The sequence below is a fragment of the Stegostoma tigrinum genome, chromosome 1 (assembly GCF_030684315.1).
Source record: "Stegostoma tigrinum isolate sSteTig4 chromosome 1, sSteTig4.hap1, whole genome shotgun sequence".
NCBI classification, from domain to species: domain Eukaryota; kingdom Metazoa; phylum Chordata; class Chondrichthyes; order Orectolobiformes; family Stegostomatidae; genus Stegostoma; species Stegostoma tigrinum.
Window position 1 is genome coordinate 153,205,009 of NC_081354.1, and position 25,603 is coordinate 153,230,611.

A 25,603-nucleotide genomic window follows, 5' to 3' on the forward strand; every position below is an offset into this window, starting at 1 on the left:
ATATCAGGCCAAACTTTAACTCAGATGTTCAGCATCACGTGAAAAATAAATTTGCAGTGCAAGAGCAACTCGTGTTTACTCACCGACAAACTGAAGGGAAACATTCCTGAAGGCCCTTTTTCTTGACCAAGGATCCTTCCAGGCAATACATGATGATGTCCATAACCTGAAATTGTAAATAAGGACACCAGCATTTCAATAACGAAAATGAGTGCTCCAAATATATTATTATTTGTTTTTTCCAAGAGTCCACTGCTCTTTAAGTATTTATTTTCTTTGCCTGTTCACTATTTATTGGCTCAAATCAAGAATGTGATAGATTGTGCTTGCATGGTTCAACCAGAATAACAATTCAGAACTCCACATTATCCTCAACACAGCATTTGTCCCAAGATTCAATATTTAATTTCTCAATTACTAATACATGTAGTTGCTATATTACACAAATTATAGGACGTACTACACCGGGGCCATTCCCAGAGTCCACTGAAGGAACAAGTATTCATCAATTTGAAGTATATCGGAAATCATACAGAATCTTGATTTGCAAAAAATACGGCTGGTCCTTAATAGGCTTTTAGCAATCGAAGAAGACAAATTTTATTTTAATTAGATGGTACAGATCTTTAACTGAGATCAAGGAATATTGAAGAGGTGATACAACAACTGAAAGTCTTGGGAATGGAAAGACAGATTGATCTGGAAGAATAGAATTTAATCAGCTTCAGCTGCTTCCTGACCATTAGGCAACTTGGCCATTCCCAAATTCTCAAACCTTGATCAAAACTTGTGTGAATGTTTCATGATGTTTGTTGCCAGCATTACTTTATATTTAAATATTTCATGCTTAAGTATGGTATCAAAGTGCCTTCTTCACTGAAAACACGGGGCTAATGCCCGTGGTTTTTGCTGTGGATGGCATATTAGCTAAGTACAGACTGGGAACACATCAGGCTCCCCTTTTTGATTTGCATATGCTGCTACTTGACAATATTATCCACAAGTCAACCTGCAGGATAGAAATACTAATGTGGACTGAAATGTAAGTCATGCCACATATGGTGAGACTGTACAAACTGATAACTATATTTCTAACTACAAAACCAAGCTCAGGCCTTTTCAATAAATGAGGCCTTCATATGCCAGATTTCATTAACCAGGATGCAAACACCCACACACTGTACATGTGCTAACTAAATTACTGGGAAATATGCAATTATTAAGGTCAGAACCTATTTTGGGTAACTGATGATCAAACACTTCTCCCTATCCCAGATGATCATGACCAATATCACAGATATCCACTAGTTGGAAAATGATTAGTTATAAAATAATGTTTCCTCCAAACTTTCTGTTTAATGGAACTGTTTCCAAGCCTTTGCATGAGTAAACTTGTAGAAGGAACATATGAGAAACCAATGAATTTCAATAAAGTGAGAGATAGTGCATTTTGTTTGGAACAATGAGGAGGGCATAGACTGGGTAAGCAGAGAGCATTAGGTGGTTTGAGCTGTGTGATTTATGAATGGCTTCCCTGGCTAGCAATGGCCACTATCTTGGATTGGTGCTAAATGTTTAGGATGGAGTCTATGCTGTGAATGTTAGCAAACAGCTTTGTTAGTCATTTCCTTTGCTGTGATCCAAATATTTGTCGGAAATCTAGGCAAATCTCATCAACTCCTACTGCTTTGCCAATCATGGTACATTTGATTTGATTTATTTACTGTCATGTAGTGAAAAGCTTTGTTTGCGAGCAGTACAGGCAGATCATTGTAAGCAAGGACAGACAGAGCAGAGGATGAAAGAAAATTTGGACAGACTAAGGCATACAGGTAACACTGCAAAGGATGTGCACTAAACAAGATCAACATTAACAAGATCAGCATTTTTTGAAGTTAGAGGGTCTATTCATCAGTCTATTAATGGCGGGAAATAAGCTGTTCTTGAACCTGCTGATGTGTTTGCTCAAACCTCTGTGTCTTCTGCCTGATAGAAGTGGTTGTAGGAGAGCATTACCGGGGTGGGATGGGTCTAGGGGCATTCTGGCAAAGTTTGTCGACAGTACGAAGATGGGTGGACAGGCAGGTAGTACTGAGGAGGTGGGGAGGCTGCGAAAGATTTAGACAGTTTAGGAGAGTGGTCCAGGAAATGGCTGATGAAATTCAACGTGAGCAAACGCGAGGTTTTGCATTTTGGAAAAAAGAATACAGGCATGGGCTATTTTCTAAACGGGGAGAAAATTCGTAAAGCAGAAGTACAAAGGGATCTGGGAGTGTTGGTCCAGGATTCTCTGAAAGTTAACTTGCAGGTAGAGTCTGTGATTAAGAAAGCGAATGTAATGTTGTCGTTTATCTCAAGAGGGTTGGAATATAAAAGCAATGATGTGCTTCTGAGACTTTAGAAAGCTCTAGTTAGGCCCCATTTAGAATACTGTGTCCAATTTGGGGCCGCACACCTCAGGAAGGACATACTGGTGCTGGAACATGTCCAGCGGAGATTCACATGGATGATCCCTTGAACGGTAGGTTTAACGTATGATGAACGTCTAAGGATCCTGGGATTGTACTCATTAGAGTTTAGAAGGTTGAGGGGAGATCCAATAGAAACTTACAAGATAATGTATGGCTTAGAAAGGGTAGACGTTGGGAAGTTGTTTCTGTTAGGAGGGGAGACTAGGACCCGTGGGCATAGCCTTAGAATTAGAGGGGGTAAATTTAAAATGGAAATGAGGAGCATTTCTTCAGCCAGAGTGTGGTGGGCTTGTGGAATTCGTTGCCACGGAGTGCGGTGGAGGCTGGGACGTTGGATGCCTTCAAGGCAGAGATCGATGAATTCTTGATCTCACAAGGAATCAAGGGCTACGGAGAGAGTGCAGGAAAGTGGAGTTGAAATGCCCATCAGCCATGATTTAAATGGCAGAATGGGCTCGATAGACCGAACGGCCTTACTTCCACTCCTATGTCTTATGGTCTTTGATGATGTTGACAGCCTTTCTGCAGCAATGAGACACGCGAATGGAGTCCATGGATGGGGCGAGGGTTTGGCTTCTTTGATGGTCTGAGCTGTGCACCCAACCTTCTGTGGACTCTTATGGACCTGGGCAGAGCAGTTGGCGCACCAGACTGTTTTGCACCCAACAGTATATTTTCTAAAATGCATCTGTAAAAGTTGGAGAGGGCCGTTACGGATGTGCCAAATTTCTTGACCTGCCTGAGGAACACAAGGCATTATTGTGCCTTCTTGATCGCTGCATGGACATGGGAAGTCCAAGACACGTTATTGTCACTCCTAGGAACTTGACGCTCTTAATCATCTCATCTTCCATTCTGTTGAAGTATATGGGGGCATGTTCTCCTCCTTTCTTTGTGAAGTCAATGATTAGTTCTTTAGTTTTGCTGACATTGAGAGAGGGGTTATTGTCATTGCACTCTGTCACAAAGCCGTCCATCTCCTTCCTGTATTCTGACTCATCTGTCTTACCATGGCGGTGTGTCATCGAACTTGTGGATGGCATTTGTTTGAAATTTGGCAACACAATAGTGGGTGTACAGGGAGTATAGTAATGGAGTGAGAATGCATCCTTGGGGGGGGGGGGGTCCAGTGTTGAGTCTTTTCATGGAGGAGGCACAGTTGTCTACCTTCACTGATTACGGTCTATGGGTCAGGAAGCTGAGGATCCAGTTGCAGAGGGTGGAGCTGAGATATGGGTCTCGGAGTTTTGAGATCAGTGTGGAGGAGATAATGGTGTTGAAGACGAAGCTGTAGTTGACAAGCAGGACTCTGACATAAGTGTGTTTGTGGTCCAGTTATTCCAGGGATGAGTGCAGGGCTAGGGAAATGGTGTCCACTGAGGACCTGTTACGCCAGTAGGCAAATTGTAGGGGTTTGAGGCAGACTGGGAGATTAGAGTTGATGTGGGCCATGACCAGACTCTCAAAACACTTCATGATTATGGAGGTCACATCCACTGGATGATAGTCATTAAGGTACATTGCATGTGCTTTCTTTGGTACTAGGCTGATGATGATGGTCTTCTTAAAGCAGGTGGGGACTTCAGCTTGTAGGTGGGGGGGGGGGGGGGAAAGAGATTGAAGATGTCCGTGAATACCTCTGTCAGTTGGTCTGCACAGAATCTAGTGCATGACCAGGGACTCTGTCAGGGCCCATTGCTTTCCTTGGGTTGACTCCAAGGAAGACAAATCTGACAGCTGAAGTGGTGACAGTGGTCACAGGTGCATCCAGGGCTGTCAGGGCAGGCAGCTGGCATTCTGCTTATCCGAGCATAGAAAACATTGAGCGCATCAGAAAGGGATGTGTCCGCTATCTGCTCTGCTTCATTTTATATCCCGTAATGTTGTCTAGGCCTTGCTACAGGCGGTGGGAGTCTGTAAGGTTGATGTGGGCCTCTAACTTGGTGTGGTACTGCCTCTTGGCATCTCTGATGGCTTTGCGGAGTTCATATCTGGATTTTCTGTATACGTCTGGGTCGTTCAACTTGAATGCTGCACACCTAGTCTTCAGCAGGGAGTGGGTTTCCTGGTTCATCTAAGGATTCTGGTTGGGGAACACCCAGATTGAATTTTTCATCACATTTGCTAATGAAGTCTGTGACAATGGTGGGGTGCTCATCCAGGTTTTCCGCTGAGTACTAGAATACAGTCCAGTCCACTGATACCAAGCAGTCCCGGAGATGCTCTTCCGCTGCCTCGGACCAGCATTGTATTTCTTTCAGTGAGGTACCCTCCCATTTCAGCTAGTTTGTGAACAGGGAGGAACAACACAGCATTGTGATCTGATTTTTCTGAAGTGTGGACAGGGAATAGAGCGGGAGGCATCTTTGATGGTGGCGTTACAGTGGTCCAGGATGTTCGATCCTGCAGCAGGGCAGGAGATGTGTTGGTGGTACTCTGGCAGCGCCTTTTTGAGTTTGGCTTAGATGAATGTGCTGGCCATAATGAATAAGGCTTCTTCTGGGAATTTTGTCTCCAGAGTGTTTGTGGCAGTGTAAATTTCATGGAGGGCATTCTTCACATCCACTGGCACTATTTTTATGTGCAATGAGTTAAGAAGTCTGTCTGTTCTGACATTGTGCCACAAGGACTGTTTTTGCTATCCACTCATCTTCCGTGTTGACCTGTATCGTTGAGCTTAGTAAGGATGCAAATTGACAGCATCAGTGTTCACTCTAGTGTTGCTCAGTTGATTCCATGCAGCATAGGAGTTTCTACATGTTCCAGCCGAATGTGTGAAGCCGATGTTCTTTGCTCACCACGAGGCATTTCTCACCAAGTGATTTGTGAAGAGTTGTCATCACATTAGGGTCTTCATTCTTCCTGCATTCATCAATGAGCTGTTCACTGTTTGACATCCAGCCAGGGACAAAGGTTTTCTGACACACCATGGACGCATATTGGTGGCTACCAGTTTAAGAAGTTGAACAATCTGGTTGCATTGTTTCCAGGAAGGGTAGAATTTGTATCTGTCTACTGCAGGCATCACAGTTCATCTTCCACAGGTTCCATCTTTGAACAGGGTAACTGTGTAATTGACATCAGAACTAAACACAGCATAAATGAGGAAACCTTACCAAACTGACAACATTGAGGGAGAATATTCTCTTTTCTGATAAAAGAATAACTCCTATGATAGAGAGAGGCTTGCACTTCAACTGAAGCTCAAAAAACATCTTAGATTGCTAATCAGACAGATGTTGCTGAGAAATCTGAGACTGTTGGCCTATTGCCTGATGTAACGGAAACATAGAAACGTAGAAACAGAGAGAGAAAGGAGATGTTGGCCATTCAACACTTCAAGCCAGCACTGCTATCCCATCTGATCATGTTTGATCCTCTATCTCAAAGCTTTTAAAATCTAGAAATTTATCTACCTGCTCCTTGAATATATACAGTAACTTGACTTCCACAGCCTTTTCTTGTAGAGAATTCCACAGGTTAACCACCCTTTGAGTGAATGCATTTTCCCTCATCTCAGTCCTAAATGGTTCACCCTGAATGTTCAGACTGTGCCCCTTGTTCTAGACTCCCAAATGAGAGAAAACAGCCTCCTTGCATTTAGGCTGTCAAGAACTGTTAAAAATTTTGTATGTTTCAATTAGATTCCCTCTCATTCTTCTAATCTCCTGCGTACACAGGCCTAGTCGAACTAATCTCTTCTGATGGTGCAGTTCTGTCAACCCTGGTATCAACTTAGTGAATCTCCACTGTGCACCCACCACGGCAAGTATATCCTTTCTTAGATGGGAGGAGCCAAACTACATGAAACATTCTGGGTGTGGTTTCACCAAGGCCCTGCATATCTGCATTCTGCGGAAGGATCACTCGACCTAAACTATTAACTCTGATTTCTCTCCACAGATGCTGCCAGACCTGCTGAGCTTTTCCAGAAATTTCTGTTTTCATTCCTGCATATCTGCAGTAAGACATCGCTACTTCTGAACTCAAATCATCTTGTAATGAAGATCAATATACCATTTGCCTTCCTACTTGCTTGCTATACCTGCCTGGCTACTTTCATTGACTAAAATACAAGGACACTCAGATCCTTTTGCACTTCCACGCTTCTCAATATGCGGTCATTTAAATAATAATCTTTAGTATGCAAAACAGGAAGCAAGGAGGCTTCAAGGTGATTTGGACAAGTTAAATGAGTAGGAAAACACCTGGCATATGCATTATAACATATTAAATTGCAAGTTATAAACTACAATATGAAAAACTGAAAGGCAGTGTATAACTTCCCATTTAGCCACTTTATAATGCATCTGCCATGTGTTTGCCCATTCATTTAACTTGTCCAAATCACCATGATTTTCCTCCTTGCATCTTCCTCTCAACTCACAATCCCACTCAGTTTTCAGTCTTCAGCAAACTTGGAAATGTTGCCAGTGGTTCCCTCAGCCAGGTCATTTATGCATATTGTGAACAGTTAGGGCCAAAGCACTAATCCTGGTGGTACCCCATTAGTTATTGCCTGCCACTTGGAAAAAGACCTATCTGTTCCCATTCTGTTTTCTGTATGTCAACTAATTCTTGACGCATGCCAGTTTACTTCCCTGTATGTCAAATGCTTTAACGTTGGTCACAAACTTATGATCAAAAACAGTCATGAAATCCAAAGACCCCACATCCGTTTATCTATTCCAATAGTTACAATTTCTAAAATTGGCAGTAGAAACTGCAATATGCAAAGAGATTAAATTAAAAGCAAATAAAGACACGCATAAAAAGAAAAATATCAAAGATAAAACATTAGAATTTTGGGAATATGAGAAGTCCATTAATTCCATGAGGTTTTTGCTTTTAAGAGATTGATCTCACCCTTGCAGAGCATCACACAATTTTCTTTGGTCTCCAAAACTATGAAAATCAATAGCTTTGAACTCAATACAATTTGATTCACTTGAAAAGTGAAGACCATAAGACTGCAAAATATAGGAGCACAATTAGGGTAACTGGCCCACTGGGTTTGCTTCGCCACTTGAACATGGTGGATGCATTTCTCAGACTCGTTTTCCAGCCTTCTTCCTGCAAATCTTGATCTTCTTATGAATCAAGAACCAATCTACCTCTGCCTTAAATACATTCAATGACTCAACCTCCACAGCACCCTGCGGCAACAAGTTCTACAGGTTAACTACCCTCTAGCTGAAGAGAATGCTCTTCATCTTAATTCACCCTGAGGCTGTGCCCTCGTCCTAGTCTCTCCTATTAGTGGAAACATCCTCTCCATGTCCATTCTATCCAGGTCTCTCAATATTCTGTAAGTTTCTACGAGATTACCCCTTATCCTTCTAAACTCCAAGTACAGATCTCAACCGCTCCTCATATGACAAACCCTTCATCCCCGGGATCATTATTCCTCTTCTGGTCCCCTCTAAGGCTAGCAGATCCTTCCTTAGATATAAAGCTCAAAACTGGCCAATATGGCAAATGCAATCTGACTAGAACCTTATATAGCCTCAGCAGTACATTTCTGTTCTTGTATTCTAACCCTCTTGAAATGAATGCTAATGCTGCACTTGCTTTTATAACTGCCAACTGAACCTGCATGTTAACCTTAAGAAAATGCTGAACTAGGGCTCCCAAGTCTTGTGCTTCAGATTTTCTAAAGCCTTTCCCTTTTAAAAGAATAGTCTTTGCCTCTATTCCTACGTCCAAAGAGCATAACCTCAATTTCCGACACTGTGTTCCATCTGTCACTTCTTTGCCCACTCTTCTAAGCCCGCCCACATCTTTCTGCGGTCTCCCCTCTTTCTCAACATGACCTGCACCTCCAATTATCTGTGTGATCTTCAAACTTAGCTATAATATCCTCCGTTCCATCGTCCAGATGATTAAATTTAACGTGAATAGTGGTGTTCCGACACCGACCTCGGAATAAGACCCCTTTATCCCTACACTCTGCCTTTCGCCTGTCAGCCAATCTTCTTTTTATGCCAGTACCTTGCCCCTGCCATGGGCTTTTATCTTACTCAGCGGACTCCTGTGAGGCACCTTGTCAAAGTTTTCTGGAAATCCAAATAGATTATGTCCACTGGCTCCCTTTGTCTAACCTTTTCAAAGAATTCGAACAGATTTGATAAACATGATGTCCCCTTGACAAAACCATACTTACTCAACCTTATTTTACCATGCATTTCCAAGCATTCCACAATCTCGTCTTCATTAATGGACTCTAAAATCTTTCCCAATGATTGATGTCAGGCTAACTGTCATATAGTTTCCTATCTTCTATCTCCTTCTTGCTTAAACAGGGGTGTTATATTAGCCATTTTCCAGTCCTTGGTGTCCTCCCTGGCTACAGTGATTCTTGAAAGACCACAAGTGCCTTTACAATTTTCTCAGCTATCCCCTTTCGAACTCTGGGGAGGGTAGTCCATCTAGTCTGGATGATTTATTCACCTTCAGACCTTTCAGTTTACCCAGCACATTCTCTTTAGTGATGTCCACTGCACTCAGCTCAGTTATTGTATCAGCCTCGAAAATAGTTCCATTAAACATCCAAATGAAACCTGCTTACCTCAACAAGAAGGTCAACCACATCTGTCGGCATTTTTTCTATCAGTATCTCAATCACCCGCAGAATTTCACTCTTTGCGCGAGCCAAGATGCTAGTATGCACATTTGGTTGAGACTGTGTATTGGCTGCTAAAGCTGTGTGTCTGTGGACCTACAAAGGGATCGTGTCAGAAGTGATCCACACATTAGAATCAAAATTTTTAAAAATCCAAATGATCTACTTTATGAGAATTAAATACCAAAGATTATACATTTCACAATATCCTGGTGTTAATTATGTCTTCCCTAAATAAGTAGTGCCATAGATTTTCTTAACAACATGGTATTTAAATAGCAATCTAAACATAATTTTAAAGATCTTAAAACATCTATTTCTGTGTCTTTAAAGGTAATATGCCACCAAGAACCAAGAGGAAATAAGTAAAACAGGTGACCAAACCTTAGACAAACAGCGGGTTTAAAGGATTGTCCGAAAGGAAAAAAGTGAGACCGAAAGTCAGTGTGGTTTAGGAAGTGAATTTCAAAGCTCAGGGATTGGTCGGCTAATATAAGAAAGCTAACCAAAATTAGGGATACACAGTAGGCTGGAATTCAAGAAGTGTAGACATTTTGGAGGGTTGTCAAGCTGAAGATTAGAGACAGGAAGGAGGACAAGGTCATGCAGAGATTCGAAAACAAGGGATGTGGGGAATTTTGCAGTTGAGATGCTGTTTAACTGACAGCCAACCAAGGTGAACAAATAGAACGGTGATGGATAATTTGGATACAGTAATGAGGACATGTGGGACACAAAATTTTGCATCAATTCAACACTACGGAAGGAAGAATGTGTGAGGTTGCCGTAAGGTAAGAGAATAGGGAAGTCTATGTGTAATGAAGTAATGACTTTCAGGTTTCAACTGCAGAAGGAAGAGATAAGGTCAAGGACAAAATTAGGAAGATAGAAATAAATAACGAACTTCTAACTTCAATACAAAGTTAATTTTTTAAAAATGGCTCTGACTTCTGGTGAAATCCCACGACTTTCTTAAAGAAAATCACACAAAAAAATTGATGCAGTTAAAATAAGTTACAATACAAGGATTTGACAAGCTAACCAGATGATGTAAATTTATTAAGCTTAGCCAGCAAAATAAAATTCAGAACAGAAGAGAAAGGTCTTTTAGCTGTGTATGGAAGCTGATTTAATCACAAAATCTCAAGACACAAAAAAAATGGCTCAGTTAACAAACAGATGCTGACAAGAATCAATAATCACAAACAGCCATGTCTTCAGCTGCCTCATCCATAGCTCTGGACTGCACTTCTGAATCTTCTTTGATTGTTCTCCTCAACTATTTTTAACACAGTCCTTAAAACTTTGAAGTTCAAGTACTTGTCCTAACAAGTCCTAATCAAACAGTGACAAATTTTCTTTGATAAAGCATCTGTAACGTGCCTCTATATGTTTCATGATGAAAGATAATATGCAAAGTCAAATTCTTTGTTTGGAGTCTCTAGCCAAAATGAAACCATATACCACAAGAAGGATATGCAGTAGTGGGCATTAAGTAAATCCAATATTTATCAAGCACGTCTGAATGAGAGTGAGTTTGGGTTCATGGGTTTAGGTCACATAACTTCAGCTGACCTACCTATGTAGTTCTGAGGAAATGCCGTACTGCTCAAGGTATTGTCTTTAAAATAAAGTGTAACATGACATGAACAGAACAGGAGAATTTGCCCATCGTCTTGATTAATGTTTATCCATCAGTCAATAACACCAGAATTATTTAATTGGTCATTTATTTCACTGTCACTTGCACCTTATCGATTACAAATCAGGTTGTGTCCGATCCAAATTAACGATTTGATGTCAAACCTGTTAGCACGTTGATATTGTTAAAATGGGGGGAGCAGTGCATAAATGGTTTTGCACTGAGGCTGACAACTAGTAAGTAAAGTTTAACTTTTTGCAAGTTCTTTCCTGAGAATAGAACATTGCTGCTGAGGCCTTACAGTTTTATCATCCACAATGAAGTTCCCTTGAAAAGGTGGCAGTGAGCCATCTTCTTGAACTGCTGCTGGGTAGTTTGATACTGAGCAGCTTGTTAGGCCACTTCAAGGAAGAATTCAGAATCAACAATATTGCAGCAGGTTTGGAGTAATATACAAGCCTAAAATAGAGAGGGAAAGCAAATTCTCTTCCCTGATGAGCATTTATGCATGAAATGAGAATTTAACAGCAATCCAATAAATTTATGGTCACCATCACTGATAGCGAATTTTAATTCTATTTTAGTTATTTAATCGACAGAACTTTAATCACCAGCTGCCATGGTGGGATTTAAACCCATCTGGATTATTAGTCAATGAATAATATTCTGGAATGCAACTATGATATTGCAGTATCAAAATATGAACTAATAGATTGCTTGAAAAATATATGTGAATTAACAGAAAGAGATTTTGGAAGGGACCTTGGAATAGCAATAGAATCATCACTTCCAATGCCTAGGGAAAATGGTGAATCAATTAGACAAGCTAATAGAATGCTGGGATATAGTAGAAACTAGTTACTGTGATTGATTTGGACAGGTATTGAAGTGATCACGATAATCAAATTTTCACTAAATCAGAAGGTGGTCATTCCAAAATATCCCAGAAGGCAGTATTCATCCCAAATTAGGAACCCTAAACAGGGCGGCTTAGCTAATTAAAATTGTAGTGAGCTATCCTGTTGAATAGCTGAGCAGTGTTAAAATGCAATTCAGACACTCCGTCAGTGTGCTGTATAAAAGCCACAATACACTCCTTAGCCTATATTCTGCTAATGTTAAAAATAAATTAATCATTAAGGTTTAGTCAAAATTGTTAAAGACCACTGTTGGGATTATTCATTGTTCATCAATTGTGTTCACTCAAAACAATACTCTCCTGGACACTGAGATTGGGTCTGGGGGAGATGGCAGATCTATACAGGCCAGACCTAGGCAGAAATAATGGGAACTGCAGATGCTGGAGAATCCAAGATAATAAAGTGTGAAGCTGGATGAACACAGCAGGCCAAACGCATCTCAGGAGCACATTGTGCTCCTGAGATGCTGCCTGGCCTGCTGTGTTCATCCAGCTTCACACTTTATTATCTCAGACCTAGGCAGAGCTGGGACAATTATCTTTGTAAGATGATTTGCTAGAGTTACAGAGGAGGAGTTTAAACCAACATAGAAGTGACATGGAAGCCAGGAGGTAACATTAAAGAGGAAAAAAGGTGTGTAAAGAATTGCAAGAGATAGGGAGCACTACAGTTTGGAATATTAAGAATGAGATGAATAAGAGAAAATGCAATAAGGCCTAAAGTGGCTTTTTGTGCATTTGTGTGAATGCACAGAATGTGGTGAATAAGGTTCTTGGACTGTAGGCATGTGGGAATATGATGATTTTGCAATACCAAAGATGTCTGAAAGAAAGGGAATGACTGTATAGTAAATAATCCTAGAGAGAAGATATTCAGGAAAGACATGAAGGAAAGAATGGAAGAGGGTGGCAGTATTGATTAAGGGTAATATTACTGTACTGGATAAAGAATGATTTCCTACATGAGTCAAGGACAGAATCAGTTTGTTCGGAGCTAAGAAACAACAGAGGTGCTATGACAGTGCTGCGTGCTTTTTTATGGCCCGCCAAGTAGTTGGTAAGATAAAAGGAATAAATACAAAGAAACTGTCCCTATTGGCAGAAAGGTCGAGAACCACAGGCCACGGATGTAAAACAACTGGCCCAAAGAACCAAAGATAACACAAGGAGAGGCTTCTGTTTTACGCAGAGTGCTTAGGATCTGGAATACATTGCTTGAGTGTGGTGGAGGCAAATTCAGTCATGACTTTCTAAAGAGAACTGGATAACTATCATTGGAAAAGATGATTTGTGGGCTATGGGGAGGGACAGAGGAATGGACTAGCTGAGTTGCTCTTGTAGGAAGGCAGTTTTATCACAGAAGGGTGATGGACTTCCTTCTGTGCTGTAAACATTTTACAATGTCTCATGTTAATGATTTTTGGCTGAGACCCATCTTTTAGGACATAATGGGATTGCCACCTTCTGGCTTTGTATTATCAATACTGAATACAACTTCCTATGTTCTGAATCCTCAGGACAAAACTATGTTTTGAATTCAAAGGGGAGCAGAGGTTGTTATCTGAGAGTTAATGAGTAATGCATATCGTAAATGGTAAATATAGAATAAAACTAATTACCACATCAAATTTCCATGATTGCTAAATGGAAACTTCACTGTATTGAACACATTTTAAGCATTGTTCTCATGATGTTCTGGTTAAATCATCCTTGACTCTTTTTTTGGTGAAGGTTTGATCAGTCCCCTAATATTGGTCATATTTAAACAGGTTTAAAGACAGTCGGGGAAATGGATGGATTTAGGGACGAATGAGTCAAGGGAGGGCAATCCCACAGAGATGAACTATGAAGGAAAGGCTTAAGAAGAGGATGGGCATGGACACTCATTGGCTGTAGAGATATTGAGGAAGAATGAAAATGCATCACAATCACATTAGTGGACTTTGATTCAAAACAGGGATGAAGTTTTAAACAATCAAGTTAATATCAGTGATTTAAGACAACATTAAGACGGGTTTCCAGGAAATAGTACATTTGAGATGAAATTAAACTTTCAATTAAAAATAATTGATTAATATCTGGTAAACTCAGAAAATAAGATTTCGTTGAAGCCCAAAGTCAATATTGCAGTAATATACATATATTGTATAAAGATAGATACATGGATAGATGATGGCAGCCTTCTCATAGCCCAACTGTTGTGCATCCTGGATCACAACACACTTTGTTAAACTTATCTCCTGGCAAAAGTAGACAATCAAACTAAATATTTTGATTACAGATGGAACCCAAACTGATCAATGGTTAGAAGCAAATGTTTGCATTTGAAACAAGTTTAAAGTTATATTTTCAAAATGTGAGAATCACTTCTAATTCAAAAGGAAATGTTCAGAGCTTATTTCACGTAATCATATTTTATTTCCACAGTTTTCTTTGCCACCTTTACCACGTGCAACATTTGTGCAAGGAACTGCCAGGAACAAATTGGAATCCAATTTCATGTTCCTCCTTTAATAATGGGAACTGCAGATGCTGGAGAATCCAAGATAACAAAGTGTGGAGCTGGATGAACACAGCAGGCCAAGCAGCATCTCAGTCCTCTCCACCTATCTTCTTTTCTCTCCATCTTCGGTCCGCCTCCCCCTCTCTCCCTATTTATTCCAGAACCCTCTCCCCATCCCCCTCTCTGATGAAGGGCCTAGGCCCGAAACGTCAGCTTTTGTGCTTCTGAGATGTTGCTTGGCCTGCTGTGTTCATCCAGCTCCACACTTTGTTAACAAGTATTGTTGTGCTGTCTTTGCATCAGTGGTTATACATTGAAATAAGGAAAACAAAGGAGAAACATGATAACAAAGCGTGAAGCTGGATGAACACAGCAGGCCAAGCAGCATCTCAGGAGCACAAAAGCTGACGTTTCGGGCCTAGGCCCTTCATCAGAGAGGCTCTCTGATGAAGGGTCTAGGCCTGAAACGTCAGCTTTTGTGCTCCTGAGATGCTGTTTGGCTTGCTGTGTTCATCCAGCTCCACACTTTGTTATCTTGCATTCTCCAGCATCTGCAGTTCCCATTATCCCCAACAATACTTCTATCAGGATGATTATTTTCTAATTCTATTTGGGAAGCTAAAAGAATAAAAGGGTCTAAACACCAATATATGATTCTAAGATAAATAGGTCGTCAAACTGCTTTTGCAGAAAAAATGCAGGATTTAAAGAAAAATCTCTGAGCAACACATTTTCCAAGGGGGTTTGACAGGATTGCAACTGAAAAATGGGGTATATAATTACTGGTTAACAACTGTAATTTGCTGGGCTTAGCACAATGACTCACCTCACGAGCAATAGTAGTTATGAAAGCTGGTGGTCTGGCTGTGGCAATGAGTGAAAGAGCATGACGTGCTGAGCGGGCGGAGTCAGCTGCTGGGCTGAGTGGCAGTCCCATTGTTATGCTAAACAGGATCAAAGGGGAAGAAGAGAGAGAGACAGAATGCATTGAGAAACAGGGTGAAAAGATTATCAGTTTATAATGCCATTTCAAGGTCAACTAAATCAGTCAAATGGTTTTAAAATAATGGACTGCTCCAAAGCAGTGCGATGAAAATTTTGGGGATTCAACATCAACTACAAAGTGAATCTTAACATCTGAAAGGGGTATATTAACAAATTAAACCACTTGATTGAAGAACATCATGTTGAACTCTGACAACCAGAATATTAAAACATTTTTTTCTTACAACACTTTCTTCTCAACTCTTTAGGAATAACTTTTTTCTCTAGTCATATCATTTAATAGCTATGTGATTAATTTTGAATAAATTCCTCAAAATTGAATGTTAGATACCAAGATTAACAGAAGTTGCAACTCTTGTTTAACTAGCAGAATTATTCTCAAGTGTAACAATACAGTCAGGTCAAATCAAATGCCCTAATATCTGAGGGAAAGATATAAAAGGGTCCTGAGGAGTAACATTTTCATGCAGAGGGTGGTGCGTGTATGGAACAAGCTGCCAGAAGAGGTGGTGAATGTAGGTACAATTACAACATTTAAAAGGCATCTGGATGAGTATTTGAATAGGAAGGGTTTACAGGGATATGGGCTAAATGGTGGCAAATGGGACTAGGGCAGATCGGGTGTCTGGTCGGCACAGACAAGTTGGAATGCAGGTTCTGCGTATGTCCCATATAATTCTATGGCTCTATTTTAAAGCTAGCACCTAAAAATATTAAACATCCTAAACCTGCTATTTACGATCAGTATTTTCTGCTATTTCAAACTCATAATTTATTTTATTTTAGTTTGAAGTGAAATGGCTGCAAGAATACATTAATTTGTTGTAAGTTGGAAAAACTGACTTACATTGTTAAATGAAGGTTGGGGGGAATTATGCAAATTTTTAGCATGGTAGTATTATTTTGACATTAAAAAGAGTTATTCAAGCTGACAATAATTCAAATACAGAGAGCAATTAAAAGCTCTTACAGAAGAGCATAACAGGTAGGAGCGGGAGTAGGCAATTCAGCACCCCTAGCCTGTTCTGCCATTCAATACAAAAATGGCTGATCTCATCTTGGCCTCAACCTCACTTTCTTACCTGCTCTCCATAACCCTTCAAGGTATTACTCATTGAAAATATGTCCCGCCCCTCCTTAAATTTACTTACCTCTACTCAGTGTCGACCATACTCGAGTAATAACGTTCATAGATTCATGACCCTTTGAGAGAAGTAATTTCCCCTCATCTATGTTACAACAGCTACCATTTATCCTAAAACTATCACTTCTCTTTCTAGATAGCTCCACATGAGGAGATGATAACCAATTCTGTTCTATAGTAGAACCAACATAAACTATTCAATCATGGCACCACACAAAGGAAACAATTTAAAAATGCAAAGCACGAAGGTTTTCAGTTCTAGCCTATTAGTTTCATCAAGATATATAGCATGGCTCTAAAACTTTACCTAATTAAATTAACACAATACAAAAAGAATTTATTTTTGTAAATAATTTGCTAGCACAATACCACACAGTGCAAATTTCTAAAAATAAGTTTAAAATAATAATGATTAATAACTCATACTCTGTGCAATTCTACTTTGCAAGTAGTTCATAGAATCATAGAATCCCTACAGTGTGGAAGCGGGCCATTCAGGCCATCGAATCCACACCAAACCTCTGAAGAGTATCCCATCCAGATCCAGCTCCCTTCCCTATCCCTGTAATCCTACATTTCCCATGGCCAATCCACCTAACCTTCACATCTTTGACCTGTGGGGGAATCCAAAGCACACGTGGAAACCAACACAGTCACGGGGAAAATGCCTGTGTGGGTTTGCACAGCCATCCAAAATCATCATCACGGATCATATTTTACTCATTCAGTATTTTTTTCAAATTTCTTTAAAGATGTATCACAACACTCTAATCATTTCTTGATAAAATTTTCAATCACTTTTACGTTCAGAGATAATAAGCAATTAGGAATTACATCCTAACAATAATTATGCCCACAAGGCAAAATCTACTTGAAAAGGGATGTGTTTTGGTGAGTTTGAAAAGACCAATTCATTCCCTCCCTGTTCTATTTAATTAAGTAACTTTAACTAAAAACAATAATTGAGAAAGAATGCACATCATATAAGTAATTTAAATTATATTGGCTGCACACGTATCGCAGTGTTAAAACTTCTTGGAGCCTTTTGTCTTGCACCATATTTCTGAATTGGCCACATTTAGGATTATATGCGTATTGTTCATGTTTTAAGCATGTTCATACTATTCCAAGAATAAAATGCAGGATAAGAAATAAGAAAGCGGGCGTCATAAATCCAAGAATCAGGTTTCATGCGTTTAGTCGGAACAGTCAGTCAAGACTGACCTGCTACAATTTGTCCTAATAATAAATAGTGTACAAGGCATGCAGGATGTCTTTAGAAAGCTAAATGTCACAACTGTGGTGGCATATGCTACAAACATTTTCAAAGCCTCTTGCCACCTCCCACAATCCTCTTTTTTGTGAATGCAAAAAAGCATAAAATACTGCACAGCAGGGTTCTTCTTTGAACTTGGTAACAGGCGAAACACTAAAGCATGCTTCCTATTAGTGTTCATCTGTTCAAGAAAAAAAAGTGTCATTTTAAACGCATAGCTTTTCTTTCTACGCAGACAAAAAAAGTCTTTTAAATAGAAAAGGTCTTTTAGGCATAAAATATAGTTTTCCTTTATAAAGCCTTACAAAATCTTCAAACAAGTCCAAATAAACAAATGAATCAAACCAACAACACTCATGCGGCGCAGTAATGATTGATCAATGATTGGACAGGTACTAGCTTGCAAAAATCAATTTTTCAGACGATGATTTGTCTGCTATACATTTCCAGCACTTGAAAGCTTATTTTTCCAATTTTATGTTACTCCTGTTTTTAACTAATACTTTAGTAACTGTGAAAAAAAAACTGTGATGGATTCTGGGTGTAGATGTACACACGAGTGAACCAGACTGAAAGCCTTTGAAACTACTTGAGGCCAAGATTCCCTGACATGAGGCAAAACTGGGGACAAATGGATTTAGAGGGGCACAAGTATTTTAGGAGGAAGCATTGCAGCCCAAATTTTCACTGAGTTGAAAAAAAAGATGCTAGAACACATCAGACATTCATTCATAACTTTTCACAATGTTATAAAAAAGTCATTTTTTAAAAATGCACAAGTCTTAGACTGGGCCCTAAATGTGGAACTTTGTGAGTTAGCGACAAAAACAGATTAACCGAGCCACAACACCAAACATGAATGATAGGACGCTTCCTTCAATGAGCAAGTTTGTTTTAATGGATGGGGTTTAGGGACTAAAGGAGTTTGAAGGGTGAGGGCTTGAGCTCCTTACCTTTATGTTTATTTAATTCATTGTAATCAAGAAGACGACTCTAAGAACTGAGCTGCGTCTTCTAAACAAGTGTCAACATGCCATTGACTACCTACACTTGGCCACCCATTTAAGATTCTGTCTTTGCAAGCAACTTCTCCTGAGACTTGCAGACAAAACTGGAAATTTTCCCATTCCCACTGTTTTGAGGAAGAAAATCCAGTCTTGAGTGTTTACACACTGACTGATCAGGTGCTGGCTGTTGTAAAGGAGTGAATGATGACTTAGTGTAGATCAAAGGAACTGAGAGTGACGAACCAGAGCAGGAATGCCTCGAGTAAGTTATCACCAACAAATGTGAAGTGGTGTATACAGACATAGAAATGTACAGCATGGAAACAGACTCTTCAATCTAACTTGTCCATGCCGACAAATATCCTAAATTAATCTAGTCCCATTTGCCGGCATTTGGCCCACATCCCTCTAAAACCTTCCTGTTCGTATACCCACCCAGATGCCTTTTAAATGTTGTAACTGTACCGGCCTCCATCATCTCTCTAGCAGTTCATTCCATACATGCACCACTGTCTGTGTGAAAAAGTTACCCCTTAGGTCCCTTTTAAATCTTTCCCCTCCCGCCTTAAACCTTTACCCTTAAACCCTGGCATGGGGAAAAGACTTTGGCTATTCATCCTGCCCATGCCCATCATGATTTTATAAATGTCCATCAGGTCACCCTGTGGCCTTCAACACCACGAAGATAGCACCAGCCTTTTCAGGCTCTCCTGACAGCTCAAATCCGCCAAACCTGGCGGCATCCTTGTAAATCTTTTCTGAATCCTTTCAAGTTTCACAACATCCTTCATATAGCAACAGCAATTGCAATTGCATCAAAGAACTCAGCATGGGGAGGTGAGATGGGTGAGAATGGCAGATGATGGGAAGAAAGAGATGAGTAATTCAGTTAAGCATGCATTAGTAATAGATCACACGACATCAGGTTATAGTCCAACAGGTCTATTTGAAAACCCAATGGACTATAACCTGGTGCCGTATGATTTCTAACTTTGTCCACCCCAGTCCTACATTGGCATCTCTACATAATCCTTAGTAACAGATGTCAAGTTAAAAATAGAGAGATGAGGGTGAGGAAAAAAAAACAATCAGAAAGACGACTGATCAAGGTTGATAATGAATAAAAATGTAATTTAAGACATAAAAGATCACAGGAGGAATACATGTACAGTAGGAAACTCAAAACAACTAGTTGTAAGCAGGGCTTTAACAAAATTTTAGGAAGTTGCAGATGGATGCCAAGTTCAGGAAGAGTGGCACGGCATATCTGGTTAAGAAAATAAGCGATCACTACATTCTGAATGATGCTGAATAGTGTTGGGATTTGGGAACCTAGGTTCATAAGAATTTTAAAACAGGATCTTAAAAGGCCATTAAACAAAGCTAATGGAGCACGCAAGTATTATAGGAAGTAATACACAATAATGTAAGCCAAAAAGTAATGGTATATCAATATAAAAACTTAATAAGATCAGAGTTGGCACTCTGTGCAGTCTAGAATTTCATACTATAATGAAAGAGTGAGGCAAAAGAGAGGCAAATGAGATACAAAGGTTATGTTTGGAAAGAGAACAGAGATATATGAAGAAATGTTACAAAGTTAGGATCAAATAGCCATTTGGTAGCACGGAACACGAGCATTGTTTTAAAAAAAAGGCACATTTTGTCAAAGCTTTTTGACAGCTCGCTGTGTGGCACACTGTTACACACTGGAAGCTACAAATATTAATCTTCAGTGCCCTGTTCTTTGTATTTGGAAAGAACATAAGTACATATTATGCTTCTTTGATGTACAGCCCCTTCTCTGGAAATTTTCTCAGTAAAATGCATCAACTAATCAGAGCCAACCTATCTGTATTAAATTTATACATAGGTGGCAGTTAACAGTCAGTCATTTTCTCATTGATGCATTATGATGGCAATGCTGCTGGCAATGAGAGTTTGTGTTCTATCCAATCAGCACTCTCTTTTCATACAGCATTTTCTCTTTACATTGGTGCTTGTTGCAAATTTTGCTGATGTATACGAGACAAAAAAGTATCACTAAAAGTGTATTTTTTTTAGCAACACAAGAGTTGGAGTATCCACTGAAAATGATACAGTCGAATGCATGGCTAAAAAGCTGTGTAGGAGGGAGGGATTCAGATATCTGGATCATTGAGATCTCTTTCAGGGCAGGTTGCACTTAAACTGGAAGGGCACCTTCCTTGCAAGGAGAATAACAGATAGCACACAGCCTGGATTAGTATATTGGATGACAATGCGGTAGCGATGCAGAAACTTGGCAGGACTGGCAGCTCAACGTCCCCGGGTTTAGATGTTCAGTTGTGACATGGAGGGATGGAAAAAGAGAACAGGAGTTTGCATTACGGATTAAGGAGAATATCATAGCTGGACTAAGAGAGAACATCTTGGAGTGGTCATCCACCAAGGCAATGTGGGTAGAATTCAAGAATCAAAAACAAGTGCAATCGCAATGATGGAGTTATACTACAGGACCCCAATAGCCACTGAAATTAGAGGAACAGATATGTAAGCAGATCATGGGAAAAAAAACAGGTCGTGCTTGATTTAAATTTCCCCAATATCCACTGGGACTTCCTTTGTGCCAAGGGCTTAGTTATGCCAGAATTTGTCAGGTGCACTACAGGAAGGATTCATAGAATCACAGAAGTCCTATGGAATGAAAGCAGGCCATTTGGCTCATTGAATTCACACCAACCTTGCGAAAAGCATTCCATTCAGTCACACCTCCTTTCCTTATCCCTGTAATCCTGCATTTCCCAAGGCTAATCCACCTAGCCTGCATATTCCTGGATACGATGGGAAATTAAGCATCACCAATCCACTTAACATGCTCCTTTTTGGACCGAGTGGGGAAACTGGAGCACCTGGAGGAAACCCATGTAAATTCTTGAAACAATATGTAGATAGTCCAATGAGGGAAAGGGCCATATTAGACTTATATTGGAGTATGAGCTTGGCCTGGAGATTGAAGTGTCAATGAGACAGCAGTTTAGGAACAATAATTATAATTCCACAAATTTTAAGGCAGTTATGGAAAAGGGTAAGACTGTTCTTCAGATGAAATTGCCAATTTTCACAGGATCAGGGACAGCCGTTTAAAGATAAATCCACATCTGACATATGGGAGTCTTTTTAATAGCCCGTTGATCAGTGTTCAGGACCATTAAGGATGACAAGATTTGGAAACCATGGATGACAAGAGATGTTGTAAGTTTAGTTGAAACGGGAAAGGAAGCATATGTAAGGTTTAGGAAGCAAAAACCCAATTAGGCCCTTGAAGAGTATCAAGGAAACAAAAAACAATCTTAAAAAAAATAAATTAGGAAGGCTAGAAAGGTCCATAAAACATCTTTAGCAGTAGGATGAAGGAGAATGCCAAGGCATTTTACACATATATTAGGAGCAAGACAGAAACAAGGGAAAGGATATGTCCACTCAAGGACAAAGAAGGGAATCTGCGTGCAGCCATTGGAAGAGGGTGTGATCCTCAATGAATACTTTGCATTGGTATTCACCAAGGACAAAGACAATGGATGGTGGTAAGATTAGGTAGGGGCTTGCTGATACTCCAAGACATGTCGCTATTAAAAAGGCGATGGTGCTGTGTGTCATTAAGGTAGATAGCTCCCCACAGCCTCATTGGATCCACCGCATGAAAATTGAGGGAAGCAAGGGAGGCTCAGGCCTTGACAGAGGCAGTATTCCATTTAGTCACAGACAAGGTTCCAGAAGACTGGAGGATAGCCTCTGTAGTTCCCTTGTTCAAGAAGGAATACAGGGGTTAATCCAGAAATTTATAGGCCAGTGTGCCTAATGTCAGTTGTCAGGAAATTACTGGATAAGATTCTTAGGAACAGGATTTACTTGCATTTGGAAAGGAATGGACTTATTAAGAATAGTTAGCTTGACTTTATACAGGGGAAGTCTTGTCTTACACATTTGATTGAGTTTTTTGAGGAAGTGACAAAATAATTGATGAGGCTAAAGCAGTGGACATTGTCTATGAAAGTTTACTAAAGCATTTGACAAGGTCCCTCATGTTAGGCTGGTCCAGAAGATAAAATCACATGGAATCCATGGTGAGTTGGCAAATTGGATACAAAATTGGCTTGCCCATTAAAGACGAAGGATAGTTGTGCAAGTGTATTTTCTGACGAGAGGTCTATGACCAATGATGCTCCGCAAGGATCAGTGCTGGGGCCTTTGTTATTAGTAATATACATATAAAAATGAGTTGGATGAAATATCGATGGTCTAAATAGTAAGTTTGAAGATGACATGAAAATTGATTGAGTTGTGGATAGCGAGAAAGGATAGCAAACCATACAGCAAAGTAGAGATTAGCTGGAAAGTTGGGCAGAGAAATGGCAGATAGAGTTTAATCTGGACAGATGTAAGGTGATGCATTTTGGGAGTTAGAGTCATAGACCTGCACAGCATGGAAACAAACCCTTCGGTTTGTCCACGCCAACCACATATCCTAACTTAATTCAGACCCATTTGCCAGCATTTGGCTCATATCCCTCTAAACCCTTCCTATTCATATACACATCCAGATGCCTTTTAAATGTTGCCATTGTACCAGCCTCCACCACTTCCTCTGGCAGCTTATTCCATACACATACCATCATCTACGTGAAAAAATTAATTGCCCCTCAGGTCCCTGTTAAATTTATCCCCCTCACCTTAAATCTATGCCCTCTCGTTTTGAACTTGGCTATTGTGGGAAAAAAACCTTGGCTTTTTCACCCTACCATACCCCTCATGATTTTATAAACCTCTATAAGGTCACCCCTCAGCCTCCGATGCACCAGGAAAAATAGCCCCAGTCTATGCAGCCTCTTCATACAGCTCAAATCCTCCAACGTTGGCAACATCCTTGCAAATTTTTTCTGAACCCTTTCAAGTTTCACAATGTCCTTCCTATAGCAGGGAGACCAGAATTGCATGCAGTCTTCCAAAAGTGTCGTAACCAATGTCCTGTACAGCCACAAAATGACCTTGCAACTCCTACACTCAATGTACCGATCAATAAAGTTTAATTTTTTTTCCTTTATTCGCTCACAAGCTGAGGGCATTGCTGAGTAGGCATCATTTATTACCTATCCCTAATTGCCCAGAAGGCAGCTATCAGTCAACCACATTGCTGTGGGCCTGGAGTTACATGTAGGCCAGAGCAGGTAAGGATGACAATTTCCTTCCCTAAAGGACTTTAGTGAACCAGATGGGTTTTTCCGACCATTGACAATGGATTCATGGCCATCATTAAACTCTTAATTGCAGACATATTTTATTGAATTCAAATTCCACCATCTGTTATGGTGGGATTTGAATCTGGGTCCTCAGAACATTAACTGGGTTGGGGATTAATAGTCCAGTGATAATATCACGAGGCCATTGCCTCCCCCTTAAATGCAAGAGTAAGGTATACAGTAGAAGGCAGGACCCTTAGGAGCATTGATATACAGAGGGATCTTGGGTTGCAAGTCCATAACCATCTGAATTTGGCAACATAAGACTCAGAGTCATGCAGCATGGCAACAAATCCTTCGGCCTAACTCGTCCATGCCAACAGGATTTCCTAAACTGAACTAGTCCCATTTGCCTGCACTTGCCCATCCCTCCAAAGGCTTCCTACTTGTGTACCTGTACAAATGCCTTTTAAATGTTGTAATTGTACATTCCTCTACCACTTCCTCTGGCAGCCTGTTCAATATATGCATTACCTTCTCAATTTGTGCTTCAAAGTATTAAGCTTTTGGACAGTGCTATGTACATTTAGTTAGACTTGAATTTGAAATTTTTAACATTATTTGCTATTCTGATCCTGTCTGATACTTGCCTTCGCTTTATCTCTCTTCTAATTTTGTTCATTGTTTTTGAACTCCTGTTATCCAGTTTCGCTTCCCTCCAGTTTGACCTTCCTCTTAAGTTTCCCAGCCCCAGATAATTTAGCTTAAACCTTCCCTGACAGCAAATGTGGCTGCAAAATAATTCATTCCGCGAAGATAGAAGCTGTCCTCTTTGTACAGGTCCCACCTGCCTCAGAACCAGTCTCAATGCCGGAGAAGCCTGATATCCTCCCTCCTTCAATAGTTCTGTAGCCACATCACTCAGCCCTTCAAATCCTATGAGACAATAAGGTGTACAGCTGGATGAACACAGCAGGCCAAGCATCAGAGGAGCAGGAAAGCTGATATTTTGGGTCTAGACCGTTAACTCGAAACATCAGCTTTCCTGCTCCTATGATGCTGCTTGGCCTGGTGTATTCATCTAGCTTTACACCTTGTTGTCTCAGATTCTCCAGCATTGGCAGTTCCTGTTATCCCTGAAAATCCTATACTCACTAGCACAAAGGACTGGAAGTAATCCTAAATTTTACTGCTTTTGAAATTATTCATTTTAATCTGTTTCCTTGTTTCTTACACTCTGCTTTCATGAACATTGCATTGATTCTGCTCTTTCTAACAATTTACCTGAATGTTTCTTAATGTCTATTGCAAAGAGAAATGTAAACAAATTTGAAAAGAAGTGACCACAATTTATCATCATCTGCTTTTAATTATCAATGGGGCAAAATATTACTAGACCTTTCTAAAATGATCAGAATTAGAGCTTTTGCATCACTAAATCTGAAATAATCTCAATGCCAAAAAGATCACAGTGACAAGTCTGTTCACAATCTGTTACCTGTGTTCAATTATTACCATCTGCATGCATTCAGTCTGTTTTCAGTAAAGTATTTTTTTCTGTAAGGTTGGCTATGTTTGGTTTTCCAAGGCTTTATTGACAAAGCCAGTACTGATAGTATGTGGGTAGGGATTAGTCCCTCCTGTAGCTGGGCCAACTGGATTCGATGTCATTTTCTAGGGGCAAGCTGGACATGATTGGATCAGTACTAGCTGCTAGATTCAGACAATGGCAACTGCAGCCCTGTTCTGGAAGCAATAGTTTGTTAAACTATTCTAATGAGGATATTGAAACTGA

The 25,603-nt window shown here is 40.1% G+C and overlaps 1 protein-coding gene across 6 annotated transcripts in view; it reads right to left on the reverse strand.

The window, feature by feature from the left end:
- Positions 1–25,603, reverse strand: part of LOC125455412 (WD repeat-containing protein 7) — a 626,944-nt gene that overhangs the window by 131,605 nt on the left and 469,736 nt on the right. For all 6 annotated transcript variants that reach the window (XM_059649557.1, XM_048537354.2, XM_048537344.2 and 3 more), the window contains 3 exons: positions 14,984–15,101; positions 9,040–9,189; positions 84–166 (listed from right to left, as the gene is read on the reverse strand). In XM_059649557.1, the coding sequence (XP_059505540.1) occupies positions 84–166; positions 9,040–9,189; positions 14,984–15,101 (351 nt within the window). The remainder of the gene's footprint in view (positions 1–83; positions 167–9,039; positions 9,190–14,983; positions 15,102–25,603) is intronic.